This window comes from Salmo salar, chromosome 08 (genome assembly GCF_965601325.2).
Source record: "Salmo salar chromosome 08, fSalSal1, whole genome shotgun sequence".
Lineage (NCBI taxonomy): Eukaryota > Metazoa > Chordata > Actinopteri > Salmoniformes > Salmonidae > Salmo > Salmo salar.
Genome location: NC_138298.1, coordinates 30716704 through 30743244, shown reverse-complemented (window position 1 = coordinate 30743244; position 26541 = coordinate 30716704). Strand labels below are relative to the sequence as shown.

The 26541-nt window shown below is 48.2% G+C and overlaps 1 protein-coding gene across 2 annotated transcripts in view; it reads left to right on the top strand.

The window, feature by feature from the left end:
* LOC106599229 (dynein axonemal heavy chain 6) overlaps positions 1-26541 on the top strand; it is a 206915-nt gene that overhangs the window by 140051 nt on the left and 40323 nt on the right. For both annotated transcript variants that reach the window (XM_082978583.1, XM_082978584.1), the window contains 15 exons: positions 5273-5515; positions 6196-6363; positions 8827-9062; positions 11995-12097; positions 12312-12470; positions 12616-12739; positions 14567-14763; positions 17268-17471; positions 21707-21832; positions 22018-22182; positions 24388-24455; positions 24574-24754; positions 25429-25608; positions 25977-26116; positions 26218-26311. In XM_082978583.1, the coding sequence (XP_082834709.1) occupies positions 5273-5515; positions 6196-6363; positions 8827-9062; positions 11995-12097; positions 12312-12470; positions 12616-12739; positions 14567-14763; positions 17268-17471; positions 21707-21832; positions 22018-22182; positions 24388-24455; positions 24574-24754; positions 25429-25608; positions 25977-26116; positions 26218-26311 (2388 nt within the window). The remainder of the gene's footprint in view (positions 1-5272; positions 5516-6195; positions 6364-8826; positions 9063-11994; positions 12098-12311; positions 12471-12615; positions 12740-14566; positions 14764-17267; positions 17472-21706; positions 21833-22017; positions 22183-24387; positions 24456-24573; positions 24755-25428; positions 25609-25976; positions 26117-26217; positions 26312-26541) is intronic.

The window sequence follows — 26541 nt, the reverse complement described above, 5'->3', positions numbered from 1 at the left end:
TGGTCTGGTTAATATAGCACTGTGTCATGCCAGGGGATGGTCTGGTTAATATAGCACTGTACCATGCCAGGGGATGGTCTGGTTAATATAGCACTGTGCCAGGGGATGGTCTGGTTAATATAGCACTGTGCCAGGGGATGGTCTGGTTAATATAGCACTGTGCCATACCAGGGGATGGTCTGGTTAATATAGCACTGTGCCATACCATGGGATGGTCTGGTTAATATAGCACTGTGCCATACCAGGGGATGGTCTGGTTAATATAGCACTGTGTCATGCCAGGGGATGGTCTGGTTAATATAGCACTGTGTCATGCCAGGGGATGGTCTGGTTAATATAGCACTGTGCCATGCCAGGGGATGGTCTGGTTAATATAGCACTGTGCCATGCCAGGGGATGGTCTGGTTAATATAGCACTGTGCCATGCCAGGGGATGGTCTGGTTAATATAACACTGTGTCATGCCAGGGGATGGTCTGGTTAATATAGCACTGTGCCATGCCAGGGGATGGTCTGGTTAATATAGCACTGTGCCACGCCAGGGGATGGTCTGGTTAATATAGCACTGTGCCACGCCAGGGGATGGTCTGGTTAATATAGCACTGTACCATGCCAGGGGATGGTCTGGTTAATATAGCACTGTGCCATGCCAGGGGATGGTCTGGTTAATATAGCACTGTGCCATGCCAGGGGATGGTCTGGTTAATATAGCACTGTGCCATGCCAGGGGATGGTCTGGTTAATATAGCACTGTGCCAGGGGATGGTCTGGTTAATATAGCACTGTACCATGCCAGGGGATGGTCTGGTTAATATAGCACTGTGCCAGGGGATGGTCTGGTTAATATAGCACTGTGCCATGCCAGGGGATGGTCTGGTTAATATAGCACTGTACCATGCCAGGGGATGGTCTGGTTAATATAGCACTGTGCCATGCCAGGGGATGGTCTGGTTAATATAGCACTGTGCCAGGGGATGGTCTGGTTAATATAGCACTGTACCATGCCAGGGGATGGTCTGGTTAATATAGCACTGTGCCATACCAGGGGATGGTCTGGTTAATATAGCACTGTGTCATGCCAGGGGATGGTCTGGTTAATATAGCACTGTACCATGCCAGGGGATGGTCTGGTTAATATAGCACTGTGCCATGCCAGGGGATGGTCTGGTTAATATAGCACTGTGTCATACCAGGGGATGGTCTGGTTAATATAGCACTGTGCCATGCCAGGGGATGGTGTGGTTAATATAGCACTGTGTCATACCAGGGGATGGTCTGGTTAATATAGCACTGTGTCATGCCAGGGGATGGTCTGGTTAATATAGCACTGTGCCAGGGGATGGTCTGGTTAATATAGCACTGTACCATGCCAGGGGATGGTCTGGTTAATATAGCACTGTGTCATGCCAGGGGATGGTCTGGTTAATATAGCACTGTACCATGCCAGGGGATGGTCTGGTTAATATAGCACTGTCCGCCAGGGGATGGTCTGGTTAATATAGCACTGTGCCATGCCAGGGGATGGTCTGGTTAATATAGCACTGTACCATGCCAGGGGATGGTCTGGTTAATATAGCACTGTGCCAGGGGATGGTCTGGTTAATATAGCACTGTGCCATGCCAGGGGATGGTCTGGTTAATATAGCACTGTACCATGCCAGGGGATGGTCTGGTTAATATAGCACTGTGCGCCAGGGGATGGTCTGGTTAATATAGCACTGTGTCATGCCAGGGGATGGTCTGGTTAATATAGCACTGTGCCATGCCAGGGGATGGTCTGGTTAATATAGCACTGTGTCATGCCAGGGGATGGTCTGGTTAATATAGCACTGTGCCATACCAGGGGATGGTCTGGTTAATATAGCACTGTGCCATGCCAGGGGATGGTCTGGTTAATATAGCACTGTGCCATGGGATGGTCTGGTTAATATAGCACTGTGCCATGCCAGGGGATGGTCTGGTTAATATAGCACTGTGTCAGGGGATGGTCTGGTTAATATAGCACTGTGCCATACCAGGGGATGGTCTGGTTAATATAGCACTGTGTCATGCCAGGGGATGGTCTGGTTAATATAGCACTGTGTCATGCCAGGGGATGGTCTGGTTAATATAGCACTGTGCCATGCCAGGGGATGGTCTGGTTAATATAGCACTGTGCCATGCCAGGGGATGGTCTGGTTAATATAGCACTGTGCCAGGGGATGGTCTGGTTAATATAGCACTGTGTCATGCCAGCGGATGGTCTGGTTAATATAGCACTGTGCCATGCCAGGGGATGGTCTGGTTAATATAGCACTGTGCCAGGGGATGGTCTTGTTAATATAGCACTGTGTCATGCCAGCGGATGGTCTGGTTAATATAGCACTGTGCCATACCAGGGGATGGTCTGGTTAATATAGCACTGTGCCATGCCAGGGGATGGTCTGGTTAATATAGCACTGTGTCATGCCAGGGGATGGTCTGGTTAATATAGCACTGTGTCATGCCAGGGGATGGTCTGGTTAATATAGCACTGTGTCATGCCAGGGGATGGTCTGGTTAATATAGCACTGTGCCATGCCAGGGGATGGTCTGGTTAATATAGCACTGTGCCATGCCAGGGGATGGTCTGGTTAATATAGCACTGTGTCATGCCAGGGGATGGTCTGGTTAATATAGCACTGTGCCATGCCAGGGGATGGTCGGGTTAATATAGCACTGTGCCAGGGGATGGTCTGGTTAATATAGCACTGTGCCATGCCAGGGGATGGTCTGGTTAATATAGCACTGTGTCATGCCAGGGGATGGTCTGGTTAATATAGCACTGTGCAGCCAGGGGATGGTCTGGTTAATATAGCACTGTACCAGGGGATGTTCTGGTTAATATAGCACTGTGTCATGCCAGGGGATGGTCTGGTTAATATAGCACTGTGCCATGCCAGGGGATGGTCTGGTTAATATAGCACTGTGTCATGCCAGGGGATGGTCTGGTTAATATAGCACTGTGCCATGCCAGGGGATGGTCTGGTTAATATAGCACTGTGCCATGCCAGGGGATGGTCTGGTTAATATAGCACTGTGCCATGCCAGGGGATGGTCTGGTTAATATAGCACTGTACCATGCCAGGGGATGGTCTGGTTAATATAGCACTGTGCCATACCAGGGGATGGTCTGGTTAATATAGCACTGTACCATGCCAGGGGATGGTCTGGTTAATATAGCACTGTGTCATACCAGGGGATGGTCTGGTTAATATAGCACTGTGCCATGCCAGGGGATGGTCTGGTTAATATAGCACTGTGTCATACCAGGGGATGGTCTGGTTAATATAGCACTGTACCATGCCAGGGGATGGTCTGGTTAATATAGCACTGTGTCATACCAGGGGATGGTCTGGTTAATATAGCACTGTACCATGCCAGGGGATGGTCTGGTTAATATAGCACTGTGTCATGCCAGGGGATGGTCTGGTTAATATAGCACTGTGTCATGCCAGGGGATGGTCTGGTTAATATAGCACTGTGTCATGCCAGGGGATGGTCTGGTTAATATAGCACTGTGCCATGCCAGGGGATGGTCTGGTTAATATAGCACTGTGCCATACCAGGGGATGGTCTGGTTAATATAGCACTGTGTCATGCCAGGGGATGGTCTGGTTAATATAGCACTGTGTCATGCCAGGGGATGGTCTGGTTAATATAGCACTGTGCCATGCCAGGGGATGGTCTGGTTAATATAGCACTGTGCCATGCCAGGGGATGGTCTGGTTAATATTGCACTGTGCCAGGGGATGGTCTGGTTAATATAGCACTGTGCCATGCCAGGGGATGGTCTTGTTAATATAGCACTGTGCCATGCCAGGGGATGGTCTGGTTAATATAGCACTGTACCATACCAGGGGATGGTCTGTGTAGAAAATGAAGTTGCTCACATTCCCCTCATTGTAGCAGTCAGCAAATAGTGTCTCTGGATTGTCCTTGAGGAGCTTATTTTTGTACATATTCCATGCAGTGTTATTTTTAATATCCAAGGGGTGCTGTACTGTGATGACATCTACACAGGGGGCTTCAAAGGCCTCTGCATTTGGGTGGGACAGGCTGTGAAACTCTCCTGCCATTGTTAGGCTCAAGAGTTTTCACCCATCTCATTTCCCACTTCAGTAGTAATCTAAGTTGCAGCCAGGTCTGTTCTGTCCTAGCTGCTTGGTAGCTTAGTAGCCTTGTTTAATAAGCTTTATATAACAATAATGTCTAGAGATGATTGTCTATTACTTTTTGGCTTCAGAAGTAGGTTGAGACTGAACATTACTCAGCCTGAACCTCAGTCTGGTATTTCCAGGTTCCTTTGTGTTTCTTCTGCAGGTTCTGCTTAGTTAGACGTTTTTATCTTGATAGTCCTTGGTAGTAAGAATCCGTTCAGTTCATTTTGTCCACAATGAAGGTTTTAGGTGTGGAATTTTTTGAGGTTTTCATGTAGAGGGTAGTATCCTGTATAAGTCCTTGCGGATAAAAAAACATCTATATTTATCATTTTTTTGCAGAACTCAGGATCCCATGATCTCTCTCTCTCCCTCTTTATGTCTGGAAGTAATATCTCTCTCTCTCTCTCTCTCTCTCTCTCTCTCTCTCTCTCTCTCTCTCTCTGGAAGCAATCCCTCTCTCTCTCCCTCTTTATGTCTGGAAGTAATCTCTCTCTCTCTCTCTCTCTCTCTCTCTCTCTCTCTCTCTCTCTCTCTCTCTCTCTCTCTCTCTGGAAGCAATCTCTCTCTCTCTCCCTCTTTATGTCTGGAAGTAATATCTCTCTCTCTCTCTCTCTCTCTCTCTCTCTCTCTCTCTCTCTCTCTCTCTCTCTCTCTCTCTCTCTCTCTCTCTGGAAGCAATCTCTCTCTCTCTCCCTCTTTATGTCTGGAAGTAATATCTCTCTCTCTCCCTCTTTATATCTGGAAGCAATGTCTCTCGCTCTCTGTCTCTCTTTATATCTGAAAGCAATGTCTCTCTCTCTCTATATCTGAAAGCAATGTTTCTCTCTCTCTCTGTCTCTCTCTCTTTATATCTGGAAGCAATGTCTCTCGCTCTCTGTCTCTCTTTATATCTGAAAGCAATGTCTCTCTCTCTCTATATCTGAAAGCAATGTTTCTCTCTCTCTCTGTCTGTCTCTCTTTATATCTGGAAGCAATGTCTCTCTCTCTTTCTTTCTCCCTCTACCACGCTCTCCCTTTGACTTTCTTAATTTCCTCATTTTTCACTCACTCTCTCCTACAATCTAACCATCCCCTCCTCTTTTCCCCCTGTAGTGGCCCCGTGAGGCCCTCCTGTCCGTGTCCCAGACCTTCTTCCAGAACGTGGAGTTCGGCAGTGAGGAGATAAAGGATCGTTTCAGTGAGATGTGTGTGGAGATCCACGTCAGTGTGACAGACATGGCCGAGAGGTTCTACTCTGAGCTGAGACGACGCTACTACACTACCCCCACCTCATACCTGGAACTGATTAACCTCTACCTGGCCATGTTGGGAGAGAAGAGACAGCAACTAGTGGCTGTAAGAGATCAGTAATACTACTGATTAATACTGTTTCATAATCAATAACTAATATTAACCTCTACCTGGCCATGTTGGGAGAGAAGAGACAGCAACTAGTGGCTGTAAGAGATCAGTAATACTACTGATTAATACTGTTTCATAATCAATAACTAATATTAACCTCTACCTGGCCATGTTGGGAGAGAAGAGACAGCAACTAGTGGCTGTAAGAGATCAGTAATACTACTGATTAATACTGTTTCATAATCAATAACTAATATTAACCTCTACCTGGCCATGTTGGGAGAGAAGAGACAGCAACTAGTGGCTGTAAGAGACAGATCTATAATACTGTTTAGCAATAGTAAACACAGCGGCTGTGAGACATCCATAATATGTATTATTTAATGTTATCAGTACTCCAGTTTAGCACACTGGTTTCTTTGAAATGTGGCTATTTCTCTGAATGGGCGTCAATTCTATACTCCATTCAATCCAAGAAATGTAATTGCTTCTGTGTGTGTTTGTGTCTGTGTGTGTGTGTTTGCATGACTGGGTGTATCCCTTTGTGTGTTTGTGTGTTTGTTTCTGTGTGTGTGTGTGTGTGTTTGCATGACTGCGTGTGTGTATCCCTGTGTGTGTGTTCCTGTGTGTGTCTGTGTGTGTCTGTGTGCGTGTGTGTATTCCTGTGTGTGCAGGCTCGTGACAGGGTAAAGAATGGTCTGACTAAGCTGTTGGAGACCAACGTGTTGGTGGATAAGATGAAGATAGACCTGTCAGCTCTGGAGCCTGTCCTCAAACAAAAGTCTATAGACGTCAACGCCCTCATGGGGAAACTCGCCGTGGACCAGGAGAGCGCTGACAAGGTGGGTATAGAGTGGAGCTAGGGAAACCAGTCGTTGACCAGGAGAGAGACGACATGGTGGGTATAGAGTGGAGCTAGGGAAACCAGTCGTTGACCAGGAGAGAGACGACATGGTGGGTATAGAGTGGAGCTAGGGAAACCAGTCGTTGACCAGGAGAGAGACGACAAGGTGGGTATAGAGTGGAGCTAGGGAAACCAGTCGTGGACCAGGAGAGAGACGACATGGTGGGTATAGAGTGGAGCTAGGGAAACCAGTCGTTGACCAGGAGAGGGTGGAGCTAGGGAAACCAGTCGTGGACCAGGAGAGGGTGGAGCTAGTGAAACCAGTCGTGGACCAGGAGAGGGTGGAGCTAGGAAACCAGTCGTGGACCAGGTGAGCGCTGACAAGGTGGGTGTAGAGTGGAGCTAGGGAAACCAGTGGTTGACCAGGAGAGAGACGACATGGTGGGTATAGAGTGGAGCTAGGGAAACCAGTCGTGGACCAGGAGAGAGACGACATGGTGGGTATAGAGTGGAGCTAGGGAAACCAGTCGTTGACCAGGAGAGGGTGGAGCTAGGGAAACCAGTCGTGGACCAGGAGAGAGACGACATGGTGGGTATAGAGTGGAGCTAGGGAAACCAGTCGTTGACCAGGAGAGGGTGGAGCTAGGGAAACCAGTCGTGGACCAGGAGAGGGTGGAGCTAGGGAAACTAGTCGTTGACCAGGAGAGGGTGGAGCTAGGGAAACTAGTCGTTGACCAGGAGAGGGTGGAGCTAGGGAAACTAGTCATTGACCAGGAGAGGGTGGAGCTAGGGAAACTAGTCATTGACCAGGAGAGGGTGGAGCTAGGGAAACGAGTTGTTGACCAGGAGAGGGTGGAGCTAGGGAAACTAGTCGTTGACCAGGAGAGGGTGGAGCTAGGGAAACTAGTCGTTGACCAGGAGAGGGTGGAGCTAGGGAAACTAGTCATTGACCAGGAGAGGGTGGAGCTAGGGAAACTAGTCATTGACCAGGAGAGGGTGGAGCTAGGGAAACTAGTTGTTGACCAGGAGAGGGTGGAGCTAGGGAAACTAGTCATTGACCAGGAGAGGGTGGAGCTAGGGAAACTAGTCGTTGACCAGGAGAGGGTGGAGCTAGGGAAACTAGTCGTTGACCAGGAGAGGGTGGAGCTAGGGAAACTAGTCATTGACCAGGAGAGGGTGGAGCTAGGGAAACTAGTCATTGACCAGGAGAGGGTGGAGCTAGGGAAACTAGTTGTTGACCAGGAGAGGGTGGAGCTAGGGAAACTAGTCGTTGACCAGGAGAGGGTGGAGCTAGGGAAACTAGTTGTTGACCAGGAGAGGGTGGAGCTAGGGAAACTAGTCGTTGACCAGGAGAGAGTGGAGCTAGGGAAACTAGTCGTTGACCAGGAGAGAGTCAACATGGTGGGTATAGGGTGGAGCTAGGGAAACTAGTCGTTGACCAGGAGGGGGTGGAGCTAGGGAAACTAGTCATTGACCAGGAAAGGGTGGAGCTAGGGAAACCAGTCGTTGACCAGGAGAGAGTCAACATGGTGGGTATAGGGTGGAGCTAGGGAAACTAGTCGTAGACCATGAGAGGGTGGAGCTAGGGAAACTAGTCGTTGACCAGGAGAGGGTGGAGCTAGGGAAACTAGTCGTAGACCATGAGAGGGTGGAGCTAGGGAAACTAGTCGTTGACCAGGAGAGGGTGGAGCTAGGGAAACTAGTCATTGACCAGGAGAGGGTGGAGCTAGGGAAACTAGTCGTTGACCAGGAGAGGGTGGAGCTAGGGAAACTAGTCATTGACCAGGAGAGGGTGGAGCTAGGGAAACTAGTTGTTGACCAGGAGAGGGTGGAGCTAGGGAAACTAGTCATAGACCAGGAGAGGGTGGAGCTAGGGAAACTAGTCATTGACCAGGAGAGGGTGGAGCTAGGGAAACTAGTCGTTGACCAGGAGAGGGTGGAGCTAGGGTAACTAGTTGTTGACCAGGAGAGGGTGGAGCTAGGGAAACTAGTCATTGACCAGGAGAGGGTGGAGCTAGGGAAACTAGTCGTTGACCAGGAGAGGGTGGAGCTAGGGAAACTAGTTGTTGACCAGGAGAGGGTGGAGCTAGGGTAACTAGTTGTTGACCAGGAGAGGGTGGAGCTAGGGAAACCAGTCGTTGACCAGGAGAGGGTGGAGCTAGGGAAACCAGTCGTTGACCAGGAGAGGGTGGAGCTAGGGAAACCAGTCGTTGACCAGGAGAGGGTTGACAAGTGTGGTCATTTTTTGTTTTAATGTTTATATGTTTCTAGGAGGAGTGTGGTGTATCTAGGGGGGGGGTTTCTTCATGTGCACTCCTATTCAACTCTACTGCGTCTGTCTGTCTGTCTGTCTGTCTGTCTGTCTGTCTGTCTGTCTGTCTGTCCGTCTGTCCGTCTGTCCGTCCGTCCGTCCGTCTGTCCGTCCGTCCGTCCGTCTGTCCGTCCGTCCGTCCGTCCCCAGGTGCGTAAAGTGGTGAAGGAGGACGAAGCCCTAGCCAAGGTGAAGGCTGAGGACACCCAGGCCATAGCAGCAGATGCCCAGAGGGATCTAGACGAGGCTCTGCCCGCTCTGGAAGGTGCCAACAAGGCCCTGGACTCACTGGACAAGGCAGACATCTCAGAGATCAGGGTCTTCACCAAACCACCTGACATGGTCATGACTGTCATGGAGGCCGTCTGCATCCTGCTGGGCAGCAAGTCAGTCCACTAACAACACTTAGATAACATATTGACAACGTTATGATTGATGCATGTCAGTCCGCTAACGACATTTAAATCACATATTGACAACATCATGATTCATGCATCTTAGATCAAAAATAAAATAAATGTGTATTGGTCACATACACATAGTTAGCAGATGGTAATGCGAGTGTAGCGAAATGCTTGTGTTTCTAGTTCCGACAGTGCAGTAATATCTAACAAGTAATCTAACAGTTCCCCAACAACTACGTAATACACACAAATCTAAAGGGATGAAATAAAGAATATGTACATATAAATATATGGATTAGCGATGGCCGAGTGGCATAGGCAAGATGCAGTAGATGGTATAGAGTACAGTATATACATATGAGATGAGTAATGTAAGATATGTTAACATTATTAAATTTGCATTGTTTGAAGTGACTAGTAGTTTGCCCCCGGTGATGCGTTGTGCAGAACGCACCACCCTCTGGAGAACCTTGAGGTTGAGGGCGGTGCAGTTGCCGTACCAGGCTGTGATACAGCCCGACAGGATGCTCTCGATTGTGCATCTGTAAAAGTTTGTCAGGCTTTTAGGTGACAAGCCACATTTCTTCAGCCTCATGAGGTTGAAGAGGCGCTATTGCGCCTTCACCACACTGTCTGTGTGGGTGGTCCATTTTCAGTTTGTCTGTGATGTGTACGCCGAGGAACTTTCCACCTTCTCCACTACTGTCCCTTCGATGTGGATAGGGGGGTGCTCCCTCTGCTGTTGGGTGAACAGAGAGTACAGGAGGGGGCTGAGCACGCACCCTTGTGGGGCCCCAGTGTTAAGGGTCAGCGAATTGGAGATGTTGTCACCTACCTTCACCACCTGGGGGCTGCCCATCAGAAAGTCCAGGACCCAATTTCACAAGGCGGGGTTGAGACCCAGGGCCTCCAGCTTAATGATGAGCTTGGAGGGTACGGGTATGGTATGGTATGGTGTTGAATGCTGAGCTGTAGTCAATGAATAGGTATTCCTCTTGTACAGATGGGATAGGGCAGTGTGCAGTGTAATGGCGATTGCATTGTCTGTGGACCTGTTGGGGCGGTATGCAAACTGAAGTGGGTCTAGGGAGGCAGGTAAGGTGGAGGTGATATGATCCTTGACTAGTCTCTCAAAGCACTTCATGATGACAGAATTGAGTGCTATGGGGCGGTAGTCATTTAGTTCAGTTATCTTTGCCTTCTTGGGTACAGGAACAATGGTAGCCATCTTGAAGCATGTGGTGGCCACTGAGAAGGAGAGGTGGGTCCGCAGTCCTTGTAAGTGGGCCGTGCCGGTGCACTGTATTATCCTCAAAGAGGACAAAGAAGGTGTTTATTTTGTCTGGAAGTGAGACGTCGGTGTCTGTGACGTGGCTGGTTTTCTTTTTGTAGTCCGTGATTGCCTGTAGACCCTGCCACATACGTCTCGTATCTGAGCTATTGAATTGCGACTCAACTTTGTCCCTATACCTTGTTTAATTGCCTTGCGGAGGAAATAACTACACTGTTTATATTCAGCCATATTCCCAGTCCTCTTTCCATGGTTAAATGTGGTGGTTCGCGCTTTCAGTTTTGCGCTAATTCTGCCATCCATCCACGGTTTCTGATTAGGGTAGGTTTTAATAGTCACAGTGGGTACAACATCTCCAATGCACTTCCTTATAAACTCACTCACCGAGTCAGCATATAGACCGATGTTGTTCTCTGAGGCTGCCCGGAACATTTCCCAGTCCGCGTGATCAAAACAATCTTGGAGCGTGGATTCCGATTGGTCAGACCAGCATTGAATGGTTCTAGTCACGGGTACATCTTCTTTCAGTTTCTGCCTATAAGACGGAAGGAGCAAGATGGAGTCGTGATCGGATTTGCCGAAGGGAGGGTGAGGGAGGGCCTTGTATGCATTGTGGAAGTTAAAGTAACAGTGATCGAGTGTAAGTGCTGCAATCAATATGTTGATAGAATTTAGGTAGCCTTGTTCTCAAATTTGCTTTGTTCAAATCCCCAGCTACAATAAATGCAGCCTCAGGATATATGGTTTACATATAGTCCTATGAAGTCCTTGTGGGCCGTCGTGGTGTCTGTTTGAGGGCGTATATACACAGCTGTGACGATAACTGACGAGTATTCTCTTGGGAAATAGTATCTCAGCTGCATGTCAGTCAGCTAACGATGCTTGGATACAGATTGATAACATAATCATTGTCTCTGCAACAAGTCAGTCCATGAAGGGTTAACTAATGTATTAGCTAATAGCATATTATTGTTGAACTTAATGCCATATGAGGCTGCCAATGGATGGATCGCTAACGTAGCAACAACTGATACTAATGTACCAGTGACTCCCAATGCATACACACAAAATGTATCTAGCCGGTGGGCTAGTTGGGTACATTTTCTACAAGCTGATCAGTACTAGCCTGGGCTACTGGGCTAGATACATTACCATCCCTGCATACAAACCCTATAGGGAATATGTTGTCATTGACCCATAGACAGAAGGTAGCTGTAGGGTCCAGTGTGGGAGACTGGCTGAGGTCAGTCAGTACTCTACTACTGCTCTGCTTGACAAGAAGATAGTGAAGAATCATCATGTCCTCTTGTCTCTGTCTGTCTGATGGAATAATATGTCATCTGGATCGGTGGCTGGTGTTTTCTCTACTGCTTCCTGTCTGTACTCATAGCAGGCCTGTTAGCTAGCATGACTCCAGCTGTATCTCACACACACACACACACACACACACACACACACACACACACACACACACACACACACACACACACACACACACACTGTATCTCTCTCTCTCTTTACTTCAACTTTCTCTCTCTCTCTCTCTCTCTCTCTCTCTCTCTCTCTCTCTCTCTCTCTCTCTCTCTCTCTCGCTCTCTCTCTCTCTCTCCCCCACCTCTCCAGACCAGACTGGTCCAGTGCCAAGCAGGTGCTGGGTGACTCCTACTTCCTCAGGAAGCTGATGGAATATGACAAGGAAAACATTAAGCCCCAGATCCTCCAGAAGGTCACTAACTCTTTTGGACATTCCTGTATTCCTGTATTGGCTTCATTATTTGTTTGTATTTATTTCACTGCATTTGCAGAACCCCCCTCACTCTGGTCAAAAGTAGTGCACTATATAGGGAATAGGGCTCTGGTCAACAGTAGTGCACTGTATAGGGTGCCGTTTGGGACACAAACTAAATAATGATGATTTTAATTGTTGTTGGTTATTTTAGCTTCAGAAGTACGTGAACAACCCGGACTTTGTCCCTGAGAAGGTGGAAAAGGTGTCCAAGGCCTGCAAGTCTATGTGTATGTGGGTCCGGGCCATGGACCTCTACTCCAGAGTCCTCAAGGAGGTCGGACCCAAGAAAGAAAGACTGGCCGCCGCACAGGTCAGTGGCACACACACACATGCACGCCATCCCCCCACTGGTTCTGATTGGAAGAGAAAACGTCAACAGGAATTGCTGTGTCAGATCTTCTTTACTAAGTACTGTATTAGGTATTTGTTTTTATATCCCACCCTTCTGGCTGCAGATGGAGCTGAATGCTACCATGGCAACCCTGAAGGAGAAGCAGGCCCAGCTACAGGAAGTACAGAACAAAATTAAGATCCTCCAGGACCAGTTTGACAAGAGCATCGCAGAGAAGGAGGGTCTGGGTAAGAGTTATAGAGGAGGGCCTGGGTAAGAGTTAGAGAGGAGGGTCTGGGTAAGAGTTATAGAGGAGGGTCTGGGTAAGAGTTAGAGTGGAGGGCCTGGGTAAGAGTTAGAGTGGAGGGCCTGGGTAAGAGTTATAGAGGAGGGCCTGGGTAAGAGTTAGAGTGGAGGGCCTGGGTAAGAGTTATAGAGGAGGGCCTGGGTAAGAGTTAGAGTGGAGGGCCTGGGTAAGAGTTATAGAGGAGGGCCTGGGTAAGAGTTAGAGTGGAGGGCCTGGGTAAGAGTTATAGAGGAGGGCCTGGGTAAGAGTTAGAGTGGAGGGCCTGGGTAAGAGTTATAGAGGAGGGCCTGGGTAAGAGTTAGAGTGGAGGGCCTGGGTAAGAGTTAGAGAGGAGGGCCTGGGTAAGAGTTAGAGTGGAGGGCCTGGGTAAGAGTTAGAGAAGAGGGCCTGGGTAAGAGTTAGATAGGAGGGCCTGGGTAAGAGTTATAGAGGAGGATCTGGGTAAGAGTTAGAGTGGAGGGCCTGGGTAAGAGTTATAGAGGAGGGCCTGGGTAAGAGTTATAGAGGAGGGCCTGGGTAAGAGTTAGAGTGGAGGGCCTGGGTAAGAGTTATAGAGGAGGGTCTGGATAAGAGTTATAGAGGAGGGCCTGGGTAAGAGTTATAGAGGAGGATCTGGGTAAGAGTTAGGGAGGAGGATCTGGGTAAGAGTTAGAGTGGAGGGCCTGGGTAAGAGTTAGAGAGGGCCTGGGTAAGAGTTAGAGAGGAGGGTCTGGGTAAGAGTTCTAGAGGAGGGTCTGGGTAAGAGTTAGAGAGGAGGGTCTGGGTAAGAGTTAGAGAGGAGGGTCTGGGTAAGAGTTCTAGAGGAGGGTCTGGGTAAGAGTTAGAGAGGAGGGTCTGGGTAAGAGTTAGAGAGGAGGGTCTGGGTAAGAGTTCCAGAGGAGGGTCTGGGTAAGAGTTAGAGAGGAGGGTCTGGGTAAGAGTTCTAGAGGAGGGTCTGGGTAAGAGTTCTAGAGGAGGGTCTGGGTAAGAGTTAGAGAGGAGGGTCTGGGTAAGAGTTAGAGAGGAGGGTCTGGGTAAGAGTTAGAGAGGAGGGTCTGGGTAAGAGTTAGAGAGGGCCTGGGTAAGAGTTAGAGAGGAGGGTCTGGGTAAGAGTTAGAGAGGAGGGTCTGGGTAAGAGTTAGAGAGGAGGGTCTGGGTAAGAGTTCTAGAGGAGGGTCTGGATAAGAGTTCTAGAGGAGGGTCTGGGTAAGAGTTCTAGAGGAGGGTCTGGGTAAGAGTTCTAGAGGAGGGTCTGGATAAGAGTTCTAGAGGAGGGTCTGGGTAAGAGTTAGAGAGGAGGGTCTGGGTAAGAGTTCTAGAGGAGGGTCTGGGTAAGAGTTAGAGAGGAGGGTCTGGATAAGAGTTCTAGAGGAGGGTCTGGGTAAGAGTTAGAGAGGAGGGTCTGGGTAAGAGTTAGAGAGGAGGGTCTGTGTAAGAGTCAGAGAGGAGGGTCTGGGTAAGAGTTAGAGAGGAGGGTCTGTGTAAGAGTTAGAGAGGAGGTTCTGGGTAAGAGTTAGAGAGGAGGTTCTGGGTAAGAGTTAGAGAGGAGGTTCTGGGTAAGAGTTAGAGAGGAGGATCTGGGTAAGACTGAGTTTGACAGATTTTGGCACATGATTTCCATCATGTTGGCACTTAAAGTTCCCACAATGTTTTCAAAGACAAACCCAAGTTCCAGGAACATGTCAGGACTAATCTACTGTAATCTCTTCTGTGTGCTGTCTGCTACATGAACTCTCTCTGCCTCCCATCCTCTCCCTCCCCTTACCGTCTCCCCCCCTTTCACCCCCAGCTAAGACCATGGCTCTGACCGAGGCGAGGCTGGGCCGTGCAGGGAAGCTGACAGCAGCTCTGGGGGATGAGCAGGTTCGCTGGCAGGAGAGCATCGAACTGTTTGAACAGGAGATCCATAACGTGGTGGGAAACGTCTTCATCGCTGCAGCCTGCGTGGCATACTACGGAGCCTTCACAATGCACTACAGACAACTGGTACATCCTTTATATACAGCCCGCTAATTCTCACTATAACCTACCACAGTATGTTGCATTATAACCATTCTAAACTACATAGCCTTCCCCTTGCGCTGGAGACACCTGGTATGTATGGCCTCTAAAGAGATGTTACTTTATACACATTTCTTACTATCTGTTATATACTTGTACTCTACTTTTGCGTCCTGCGTCTAAAAATTGCCGGATGTTCTCCGTACACTAGTGGAACCAAACCCAGTGAAGTCTGCCTGTTCCAGACAGTGTCTGTATGCCCACCTGTCTCCCTCGGGCCAGACGGAGAGCCAGACCTTGTGTCAGACTCCCTGCCCATACTGGCACTCTGGCCTAATGGCCCTCACTCACCTCAACCCACTGTCTCTGTGCTGTCTGTCAATACTACCACTGTCTATGTGCTGTTTGTCAATGCTTCCACTGTCTCTGTGCTGTCTGTCAATGCTTCCACTGTCTCTGTGCTGTCTGTCAATACTACCACTGTCTCTGTGCTGTCTGTCAATACTACCACTGTCTGTCAATACTACCACTGTCTATGTACTGTCTGTCAATACTACCACTGTCTCTGTGCTGTCTGTCAATACTACCACTGTCTATGTGCTGTCTGTCAATACTACCACTGTCTCTGTGCTGTCTGTCAATACTACCACTGTCTATGTGCTGTCTGTCAATACTACCACTGTCTCTGTGCTGTCTGTCAATACTACCACTGTCTATGTGCTGTCTGTCAATGCTTCCACTGTCTCTGTGCTGTCTGTCAATACTACCACTGTCTATGTGCTGTCTGTCAATGCTTCCACTGTCTATGTGCTGTCTGTCAATGCTTCCACTGTCTCTGTGCTGTCTGTCAATGCTTCCACTGTCTCTGTGCTGTCTGTCAATACTACCACTGTCTCTGTGCTGTCTGTCAATACTACCACTGTCTATGTACTGTCTGTCAATACTACCACTGTCTCTGTGCTGTCTGTCAATACTACCACTGTCTATGTGCTGTCTGTCAATACTACCACTGTCTCTGTGCTGTCTGTCAATACTACCACTGTCTATGTGCTGTCTGTCAATGCTTCCACTGTCTCTGTGCTGTCTGTCAATACTACCACTGTCTCTGTGCTGTCTGTCAATACTACCACTGTCTCTGTGCTGTCTGTCAATACTACCACTGTCTATGTACTGTCTGTCAATACTACCACTGTCTCTGTGCTGTCTGTCAATACTACCACTGTCTCTGTGCTGTCTGTCAATACTACCACTGTCTATGTGCTGTCTGTCAATACTACCACTGTCTCTGTGCTGTCTGTCAATACTACCACTGTCTATGTGCTGTCTGTCAATGCTTCCACTGTCTCTGTGCTGTCTGTCAATACTACCAGTGTCTCTGTACTGTCTGTCAATGCTTCCACTGTCTCTGTGCTGTCTGTCAATGCTTCCACTGTCTCTGTGCTGTCTGTCAATACTACCAGTGTCTCTGTACTGTCTGTCAATACTACCACTGTCTGTCAATACTACCACTGTCTCTGTACTGTCTGTCAATACTACCACTGTCTCTGTACTGTCTGTCAATACTACCACTGTCTCTGTACTGTCTGTCAATGCTTCCACTGTCTATGTGCTGTCTGTCAATGCTTCCACTGTCTCTGCTGTCTGTCAATGCTTCCACTGTCTCTGTGCTGTCTGTCAATACTACCACTGTCTCTGTGCTGTCTGTCAATACTACCACTGTCTCTGTACTGTCTGTCAATACTACCACTGTCTGTCAATACTACCAGTGTCTCTGTACTGTCTGTCAATACTACCACTGTCTGTCAATACTACCGCTGTCTGTCAATACTACCACTGTCTCTGTGCTGTCTGTCAATATTACCACTGTCTCTGTACTGTCTGTCAATACTACCACTGTCTCTGTACTGTCTGTCAATACTACCACTGTCTCTACAGTCTGTCAATACTACCGCTGTCTATGTGCTGTCTGTCAATACTACCACTGTCTCTGTACTGTCTGTCAATACTACCACTGTCTCTGTACTGTCTGTCAATACCACCACTGTCTCTGTACTGTCTGTCAATACTACCACTGTCTCTGTACTGTCTGTCAATACTACCACTGTCTCTGTACTGTCTGTCAATATTACCACTGTCTCTGTACTGTCTGTCAATACTACCACTGTCTCTGTACTGTCTGTCAATACTACCACTGTCTGTCAATACTACCACTGTCTATGTGCTGTCTGTCAATACTACCACTGTCTATGTGCTGTCTGTCAATACTACCACTGTATCTGTTCTGTCTGTCAATATACTACCACTGTGTCTGGTCTGTACTGTCTGTCAATATACTACCACTGTGTCTGTACTGTCTGTCAATACTACCACCGTCTCTGTTATGGCAGATGGTTATGCAGTCAGATAACTTGGGAATGTTCATTCATCCTGAATATACACTTCTCTGATTGTTGATAAGCGTGTGTGTGTGTGGCTGTGTGTGTGTGTAGCTGATAGACCAGTGGATTGTGCGATGCCAGGAGTTGGGCATCCCCATCAGTGCCAGCTTCAGCCTCATCAACATCCTGGGCGACCCCTATGAGATCCGCCTGTGGAACGCCGAGGGGTTGCCCCGCGATACCGTTTCCACTGAGAATGGAATCCTGGTTACCCGTGGACGCCGCTGGCCACTCATGATCGACCCTCAGGATCAGGTGACCCAGACGACAGCAAAACAGTGCTTTTTGTCTTAAATCATTCAACCAATCAATCAATTAGAAGTATTTGTATTACCACACTTTTCATCTCTTCTGGATTCAATCGTATGTACAGTTGAAGTCGGAATTTAACATACACTTAGGTTGGAGTCATTAAAACTCGTTTTTCAACCACTCCACACATTTCTTGTTAACAGACTATTTTTGGCAAGTCGGTTAGGACATCTACTTTGTGGATGACACAAGTAATTTTTCCAACAATTGTTTACAGACAGATTATTTCACTTATAATTCACTGTATCACAATTCCAGTGGGTCAGAAGTTTACATGCACTAAGTTGACTGTGCCTTTAAACAGCTTGGAAAATTCCAGAAAATGATGTCATGGCTTTAGAAGCTTCTGATAGGCTAATTGACATCATTAGAGTCAATTGGAGGTGTACCTGTGGATGTATTTCAAGGCCTACCTTCAAACTCAGTGCCTCTTTGCTTGACATCATGGGAAAATCAAAAGAAATCAGTCAAGAAATTGTAGACCTCCACAAGTCTGGTTCATCCTTGGGAGCAATTTCCAAACGTCTGAAGGTACCACGTTCATCTGTACAAACAATAGTACGCAAGTATAAACACCATGGGACCACGCAGCCGTCATACTGCTCAGGAAGGAGATGCGTTCTGTCTCCTAGAGATGAACGTACTTTGGTGCGAAAAGTGCAAATCAATCCCAGGACAACAGCAAAGGACCTTGTGAAGATGCTGGAGGAAACAGGTACAAAAGTATCTATATCCACAGTAAAACGAGTCCTATATCGACATAACCTCAAAGGCTGCTCAGCAAGGAGGAAGCAACTGCTCCAAAACCGCCATAAAAAAAGCCAGACTACGGTTTGCAACTGCACATGGGGACAAAGATCATACTTTTTGGAGGAATGTCCTCTGGTCTGATGAAACAAAAATAGAACTATTTGGACATAATGACCATTGTTTTGTTTGGAGGAAAAAGGGGGAGGCTTGCAAGCCGAAGACACCATCCCAACCGTGAAGCACGGGGGTGGTAGCATCATGTTGTGGGGGTGCTTTACTGCAGGAGGGACTGGTGCACTTTACAAAATAGATGGCATCATGAGGAAAGAAAATGATGTGTATATATTGAAGCAATATCTCAAGATATCAGTCAGGAAGTTAAAGCTTGGTCGCAAATGGGTCTTCCAAATGGACAATGACCCCAAGCATATTTCCAATGTTGTGGCAAAATGGCTATATAGGACTCGTTTTACTGTGGATATAGATACTTTTGTACCGGTTTCCTCCAGCATCAAGGTCCTTTGCTGTTGTTCTGGGATTGATTTGCACTTTTCGCACCGAAGTACGTTCATCTCTAGGAGACAGAATGAATCTCCTTCCTGAGCGGTATGATGGCTGCGTGGTCCCGTGGTGTTTATACTTGCGTACTATTGTTTGTACAGATGAACGTCGTACCTTCAGGCATTTGGAAATTGCTCCCAAGGATGAACCAGACTTGTGGAGGTCTACAATTTTAATTTTTTATTTTCCCATGATGTCAAGCAAAGAGGCACTGAGTTTGAAGGTAGGCCTTGAAATTCATACACAGGTACACCTCCAATTGACTCAAATGATGTCAATTAGCCTATCAGAAGCTTCTAAAGCCATGACATCATTTTCTGGAATTTTCCAAGCTGTTTAAAGGCACACAAAGTTGACTGTATGTAAACTTTTGACCCACTGGAATTGTGATACAGTGAATTATAAGTGAAATAATCTGTCTGTAAACAAATGTTGGAAAAGTTACTTGTGTCATGCACAAAATAGATGTCCTAACCGACTTGCCAAAACTATAGGTTGTTAACAAGAAATGTGTGGAGTGGTTGAAAAACGAGTTTTAATGACTCCAACCTAAGTGTATGTAAACTTCCCACTTCAACTGTATATTTGATTGAGATTCTATAACACATTGTTTAATCACAGGTACCTTTTATATGCGATGGTGTTGCAAATATTTATTCATCTTATACTTTGTAATAGGCTACTTGTCAAGTTGTATTTCTAGTTGTAATTTTCTATATTCTTGTATTGGCTTTGATGACCAAAATTATTTTTCTGTGGCTACATCTGCTAAAATAACAGTTGTGTTGTGGCTCAAACCCTGACTCCCATTCCCAGACCCCAGCCTGGAACAAGGCAACAACAGGAGACAACAGCCCTGAGACACTAAGACTATTCCCACTCTCTCTGTGTTGTAATGACACACACACACACACACACACACACACACACACACACACACACACACACACACACACACACTCACTCCATGCGCTTGGCCACTCTGTAGTTTGACTCTTAGCTCCAGTCCCCTGACACCTCTTATGTTGCTCCCTGTCATCTTTTGTTTCTTTCTCCTTCTCTCTTTCTTTGGGCCGCTGCCCCAGGGAGCGGTCTGTTGACTGGTTTCTGTCTGCCGTGCACAGGCCGTGATGGAGATGGGGAGAGGCAGGGAGTTAAGCAGGCAGGGAGGCTTGCTGACAGCCTAGCATGGGGACACTTCATTGTTCGGCTGGCGCAGACCATCTCAAACGCACACAAATAGACTCACACACACATGGCTTGTCTGTCGACTGACTCAAATGTAGTGCATTTCTGTTTGTCAGTTTTCATTCATGTCGATGAGAATGATTCTGAATCACCAGGGGTGTCAAACTCATTCCATGAAGGGCCTGGTGTCTGCAGGTTTTAGTTGTTTCCTTTCATTTACACCTAAACGACCAGGTGTGTGGAGTTCCTTACTAATTAGTGACCTTAATTCATCAATCAAGTACAAGAGAGGAGCGAAAACCTGCCGACACTCGGTCCTTCGAGTGTTCCAGTCTGGGGTCTGGGAATGGGAGTCAGGGTTTGTTCCAGTCTGGGGTCTGGGAATGGGAGTCAGGGTTTGTTCCAGGCTGGGGTCTGGGAATGGGAGTCAGGGTTTGTTCCAGTCTGGGGTCTGGGAATGGGAGTCAGGGTTTGTTCCAGGCTGGGGTCTGGGAATGGGAGTCAGGGTTTGTTCCAGGCTGGGGTCTGGGAATGGGAGTCAGGGTTTGTTCCAGTCTGGGAATGGGAGTCAGGGTTTGTTCCAGGCTGGGGGCTGGGAATGGGAGTCAGGGTTTGTTCCAGGCTGGGGTCTGGGAATGGGAGTCAGGGTTTGTTCCAGTCTGGGGTCTGGGAATGGGAGTCAGGGTTTGTTCCAGGCTGGGGTCTGGGAATGGGAGTCAGGGTTTGTTCCAGTCTGGGGTCTGGGAATGGGAGTCAGGGTTTGTTCCAGGCTGGGGGCTGGGAGTGGGGGTCAGGGTCAGGGTTTGTTCCAGTCTGGGGTCTGGGAAAGGGAGTCAGGGTTTGTTCCAGCTGGGGGCTGGTAATGGGAGTCAGGGTTTGTTCCAGTCTGGGAATGGGAGTCAGGGTTTGTTCCAGGCTGGGGGCTGGGAATGGGAGTGGGGGTCAGGGTCAGGGTTTGTTCCAGTCTGGGGTCTGGGAATGGGAGTCAGGGTTTGTTCCAGGCTGGGGTCTGAGAATGGGAGTCAGGGTTTGTTCCAGGCTGGGGGCTGGGAATGGGAGTCAGGGTTTGTTCCAGGCTGGGGTCTGGGAATGGGAGTCAGGGTTTGTTCCAGGCTGGGGGCTGGGAATGGGAGTCAGGGTTTGTTCCAGGCTGGGGGCTGGGAATGGGAGTGGGGGTCAGGGTCAGGGTTTGTTCCAGTCTGGGGTCTGGGAAAGGGAGTCAGGGTTTGTTCCAGTCTGGGGTCTGGGAAAGGGAGTCAGGGTTTGTTCCAGGCTGGGGTCTGAGAATGGGAGTCAGGGTTTGTTCCAGGCTGGGGTCTGGGAATGGGAGTCAGGGTTTGTTCCAGGCTGGGGGCTGGGAATGGGAGTCAGGGTTTGTTCCAGGCTGGGGTCTGGGAATGGGAGTCAGGCTTTGAGCCACAACACAACTGTTATTTTAGCAGATGTAGCCACAGAAAAATAACTTTGGTCATCAAAGCCAATATAGTGACTTTCTGGTATGAGAGGAATTTTCATGACCCCTCAGTGGTGGTCACATGAATACTTTAAAGTGACAATATGGAAGTTCTGTCCCTTGTGGCATTGAGATGGTTTAGCTACACAATCACAACCAACCTGAAACAAAACAAATAATCCCTCATTTAAAATGCTTTATACAACTGTGTCTGGTCCGTCTCCAGGCCAACCGTTGGATCCGTTCCAAGGAGACCAAGAACGGTCTGAAGGTGATCAAGCTGACCGACGCTGGTTTCCTGCGAACCCTGGAGAACGCCATCCGCATGGGAATGCCCGTACTGCTGGAGGAGGTCAGTACTATGGCAGCCATTGTGGGTCAAGATTCACCATGGAGATTAGTCTCGGGGGGACAGTTCTAACCTCCATTTTGGGTCTAGAGTTAGCAAAGAGACCTGAGTGAGTTGACTTGGAATAGGAAGAATGGTAAAACTGACCAGCGTGACGTCCGTTTTGTGTCCTGGTTGTGTGTGAGTAGCTGAAGGAGACTGTGGACCCGGCTCTGGAGCCCATCCTGCTGAAGCAGACGTTTGTGGCGGGCGGCCGCACCCTCATCCGCCTCGGAGACTCCGACATTGACTACAACAAGAAATTCAGGTTCTACATGACCACCAAGATGGCCAACCCCCACTACCTGCCTGAGGTGGGTCAAACAACCTGAAATTAGCACCAGCCTTCAGCCAAACACTGGTAAAGAGCCTGACTGGCTAGTGATTTATTCTACCCAGCCGTTCTGGAATGCAGTCCATTTCAGTCTGTATTAATATGGCCTGGGTCGTGTTTGCTTTGCATCAATACCAGATGGATCATGTTTGCTTTGCATCAATACCAGATGGATCATGTTTGCTTTGCATCAATACCAGATGGCTTTTAATGGAATTTCAATGTCCATGTAGTTTATCCACAGTCTAAATGAACAGCTCTACAATCAAAGGTCCCGTCATTTCACCCCAGAGCACTTTACTCAGAATAATTGGTATTTCCTTTTTAGTTTGTCAAAACCAATGCCGACCAATTGAAAGGAATACATACATGTTTAGACTAAATGTAGGTTAGTAAAGCGTCTGGTTTCTCACCTGTTTCTCACCCACACAAAAAACATAAAATAACCACATTAGACGCTCACACACACACACCCTGCCCTCTCTCTCTCTCCATGCCAAACGTTGGCACTAGGAACACTGTAAGGAGTTGGCTCACACAGGGCGCTGTCAGCCTGGCACAGGCCATGATGATGGGTGGTTGCTGTGAAGAGCCTTGCCCACCTGCCAGACAGCCATGCCCCTTAGTTCACCCAGCCTACGGGTGCAGCGCCTGCTGTCATTTGAAGGCCCTATCAGCCTGCTCCAGCCCTCTTCAGCCCCACAACACAGGGCCGGTGCTAGTCTCAGCCCTATTCCCCGGGCCCAGCAAAGCACAATCAGTCAGTCTGTCAACTCCCTTTAAACACACAGCTGGACACAGCTGTCAAAGATAGATAGTCTAACACACAGCTTACAGTCTGGACACAGCTGTCACAGATAGATAGTCTAGCACACAGCTTACAGTCTGGACACAGCTGTCACAGATAGATAGTCTAACACACAGCTTACAGTCTGGACACAGCTGTCACAGATAGATAGTCTAACACACAGCTTACAGTCTGGACACAGCTGTCAAAGATAGATAGTCTAACACACAGCTTACAGTCTGGACACAGCTGTCACAGATAGATAGTCTAACACACAGCTTACAGTCTGGACACAGCTGTCACAGATAGATAGTCTAACACACAGCTTACAGTCTGGACACAGCTGTCACAGATAGATAGTCTAACACACAGCTTACAGTCTGGACACAGCTGTCACAGATAGATAGTCTAACACACAGCTTACAGTCTGGACACAGCTGTCACAGATAGATAGTCTAACACACAGCTTACAGTCTGGACACAGCTGTCACAGATAGATAGTCTAACACACAGCTTACAGTCTGGACACAGCTGTCACAGATAGATAGTCTAACACACAGCTTACAGTCTGGACACAGCTGTCACAGATAGATAGTCTAACACACAGCTTACAGTCTGGACACAGCTGTCACAGATAGATAGTCTAACACACAGCTTACAGTCTGGACACAGCTGTCACAGATAGATAGTCTAACACACAGCTTACAGTCTGGACACAGCTGTCACAGATAGATAGTCTAACACACAGCTTACAGTCTGGACACAGCTGTCACAGATAGATAGTCTAACACACAGCTTACAGTCTGGACACAGCTGTCAAAGATAGATAGTCTAACACACAGCTTACAGTCTGGACACAGCTGTCACAGATAGATAGTCTAACACACAGCTTACAGTCTGGACACAGCTGTCACAGATAGATAGTCTAACACACAGCTTACAGTCTGGACACAGCTGTCACAGATAGATAGTCTAACACACAGCTTACAGTCTGGACACAGCTGTCACAGATAGATAGTCTAACACACAGCTTACAGTCTGGACACAGCTGTCACAGATAGATAGTCTAACACACAGCTTACAGTCTGGACACAGCTGTCACAGATAGATAGTCTAACACACAGCTTACAGTCTGGACACAGCTGTCACAGATAGATAGTCTAACACACAGCTTACAGTCTGGACACAGCTGTCACAGATAGATAGTCTAACACACAGCTTACAGTCTGGACACAGCTGTCACAGATAGATACTCTAACATACAGAGACATCTGCCAGGATTCATTAATAATTGGAGTGGGCGTTTGCTGAAGCTCATACTGGTTAGTGTGTTATGATTAGTAGTTGGTCTGATTTGATTGGTTGTTGATGTGTGGAGTTCACCCACCTGTTTTCTAGGTGTGTATCAAAGTGACCATCATCAACTTCACTGTGACCAAGTCTGGTCTGGAGGACCAGCTTCTCAGGTAGACAACACAACTCTTGTCCCCTCTGACTCTCGCTCTCCTCATTAAAGGGGTTCAGACTGTGTGTGTGGTATGACCGAGTGGTTGACTTGCGTTCCTTCTCTCTCTCCCCTCACAGTGACGTGGTTCGTCTGGAGCGTCCTGACCTGGAGGAACAGAGGAACCAGCTGATTGTGAGGATCAACGCCGACCGCAACCAGCTGAAAGCCATCGAGGACCGCATCCTCAAACTGCTCTTCAACTCCAAGGGAAACATCCTGGACAATGAGGAGCTGGTGCAGACCCTGCAGGAGTCAAAGGTCAGGGGTCATTGTGGGGTCATGGGGGTAGACAGTAGGATTGTCGAACTCTCAGGTGTGGTCGACTTTCTAACCATCTTTCTGTAGGCCTAGTTTGTGTTCTTCCTGTCCCTCAAATGTCTTTGTGTTGGTTTCCCTTTCTTTCTGCCTTCCTCTCTCTCTCTCTCTCTCTCTCTCTCTCTCTCTCTCTCTCTCTCTCTCTCTCTCTCTCTCTCTCTCTCTCTCTCGCTCTCTCGCTCTCTCTCTCTCTCTCTCTCTCTCTCTCTCTCTCTCTCTCTCTCTCTCTCTCTCTCCGCTCGCTCTCTCTCTCTCTCTCTCTCTCTCTCTCGCTCTCTCTCTCTCTCTCTCTCTCTCTCTCTCTCTCGCTCTCTCTCTCTCTCTCTCTCGCTCTCTCTCCTCTCTCTCTCTCTCTCTCTCTCGCTCTCTCGCTCTCTCTCTCTCTCTCTCTCTCTCTCTCTCTCTCTCTCGCTCTCTCTCTCTCTCTCTCTCTCTCTCTCTCTCTCTCTCTCTCTCTCTCTCTCTCTCTCTCTCTCTCTCTCTCTCTCTCTCTCTCTCTCTCTCTCTCTCTCTCGCTCTCTCGCTCTCTCGCTCTCTCTCTCTCTCGCTCTCTCTCTCTCTCGCTCTCTCTCTCTCTCGCTCTCTCTCTCTCTCGCTCTCTCGCTCCCTCTCTCCAGGTGACGTCAGAGGCCATTAAGCATCGTTTGGAGGAGGCGGAGGCGACAGAGCTGATGATCAACGCGGCCAGGGAGCGTTACCGGCCCGTGGCCACACGAGGCTCCGTCATGTACTTTGTCATCGCCAGCCTCTCTGAGATAGACCCCATGTACCAGTTCTCCCTCAAGTACTTCAAACAGGTGACCTTCTTGTCACTGTGGTCGAGAATGATTGGTTCTCTGACCTTCATAAATCAGCAATGTTGTTTTTCCCTTTGTGTCATAGTGTATCAGCAACATTCACAGTGGGGCTTTTTCCCTCTGGAGTTGACTTTCTCATCTTCACATCTCCCCAATCACCCCCCTCCCTCCCTCTCTCTCTCTCCCCTGATCATCTCTTCCCCATCTCCTCCCCCTCCCTCTCTCTCTCCCCTGATCATCTCCTCCCCACCTTCCTCCCTCCCTCCCTCTCCTCCCTCTCTCTCTCTCTCTCCCCTGATCACCTCTTCCCCATCTCCTCCCCACCTTCCTCCCTCTCCCCTGCTCTCCCTGATCCCCCTCCCCTGTAGCTCTTTAACTCCACCATAGAGATATCAGAGAAGAGCAGTGTTCTGGAGGAGCGCCTGCAGATCCTCCTGGACCAGACCCTGCTCACCAGCTACACCAACGTATCCCGCGGCCTGTTTGAGCAGCACAAGACCATCTACAGGTAAAGGGGGTTTGACCTTTTCTTTAAGCTGCATTCTGGGTATCAAATGGGCTATACAAATATATTCATGATGATGATGATTCATATTTTTTTTATTACAGCTTCATGCTTTGTGTGGACATCATGCGCCAGCATGGCGAGGTCTCTGACGCAGAGTGGCAGCACTTCCTGCGAGGAGCGCCCCCCCTTGACAAGGTAGTCAGGTTGATTGACGGGCCCATCAGCCAATCAAATGGGACTATCGTCCACTGTCAGCCAATTAAATGGAACTAGTGTCCACTCTAAGCCAGTCAAAAATGATAGATATGTGAGCTCTTAGCAAATCACAGGAAGAATTTCAAGCCCTTTACCAATCATAGAGTTTATATTTCAGCCCCTTATTTAATCATATTACTGTTCACACCCAAACCAGAAAGAGGGCTCAG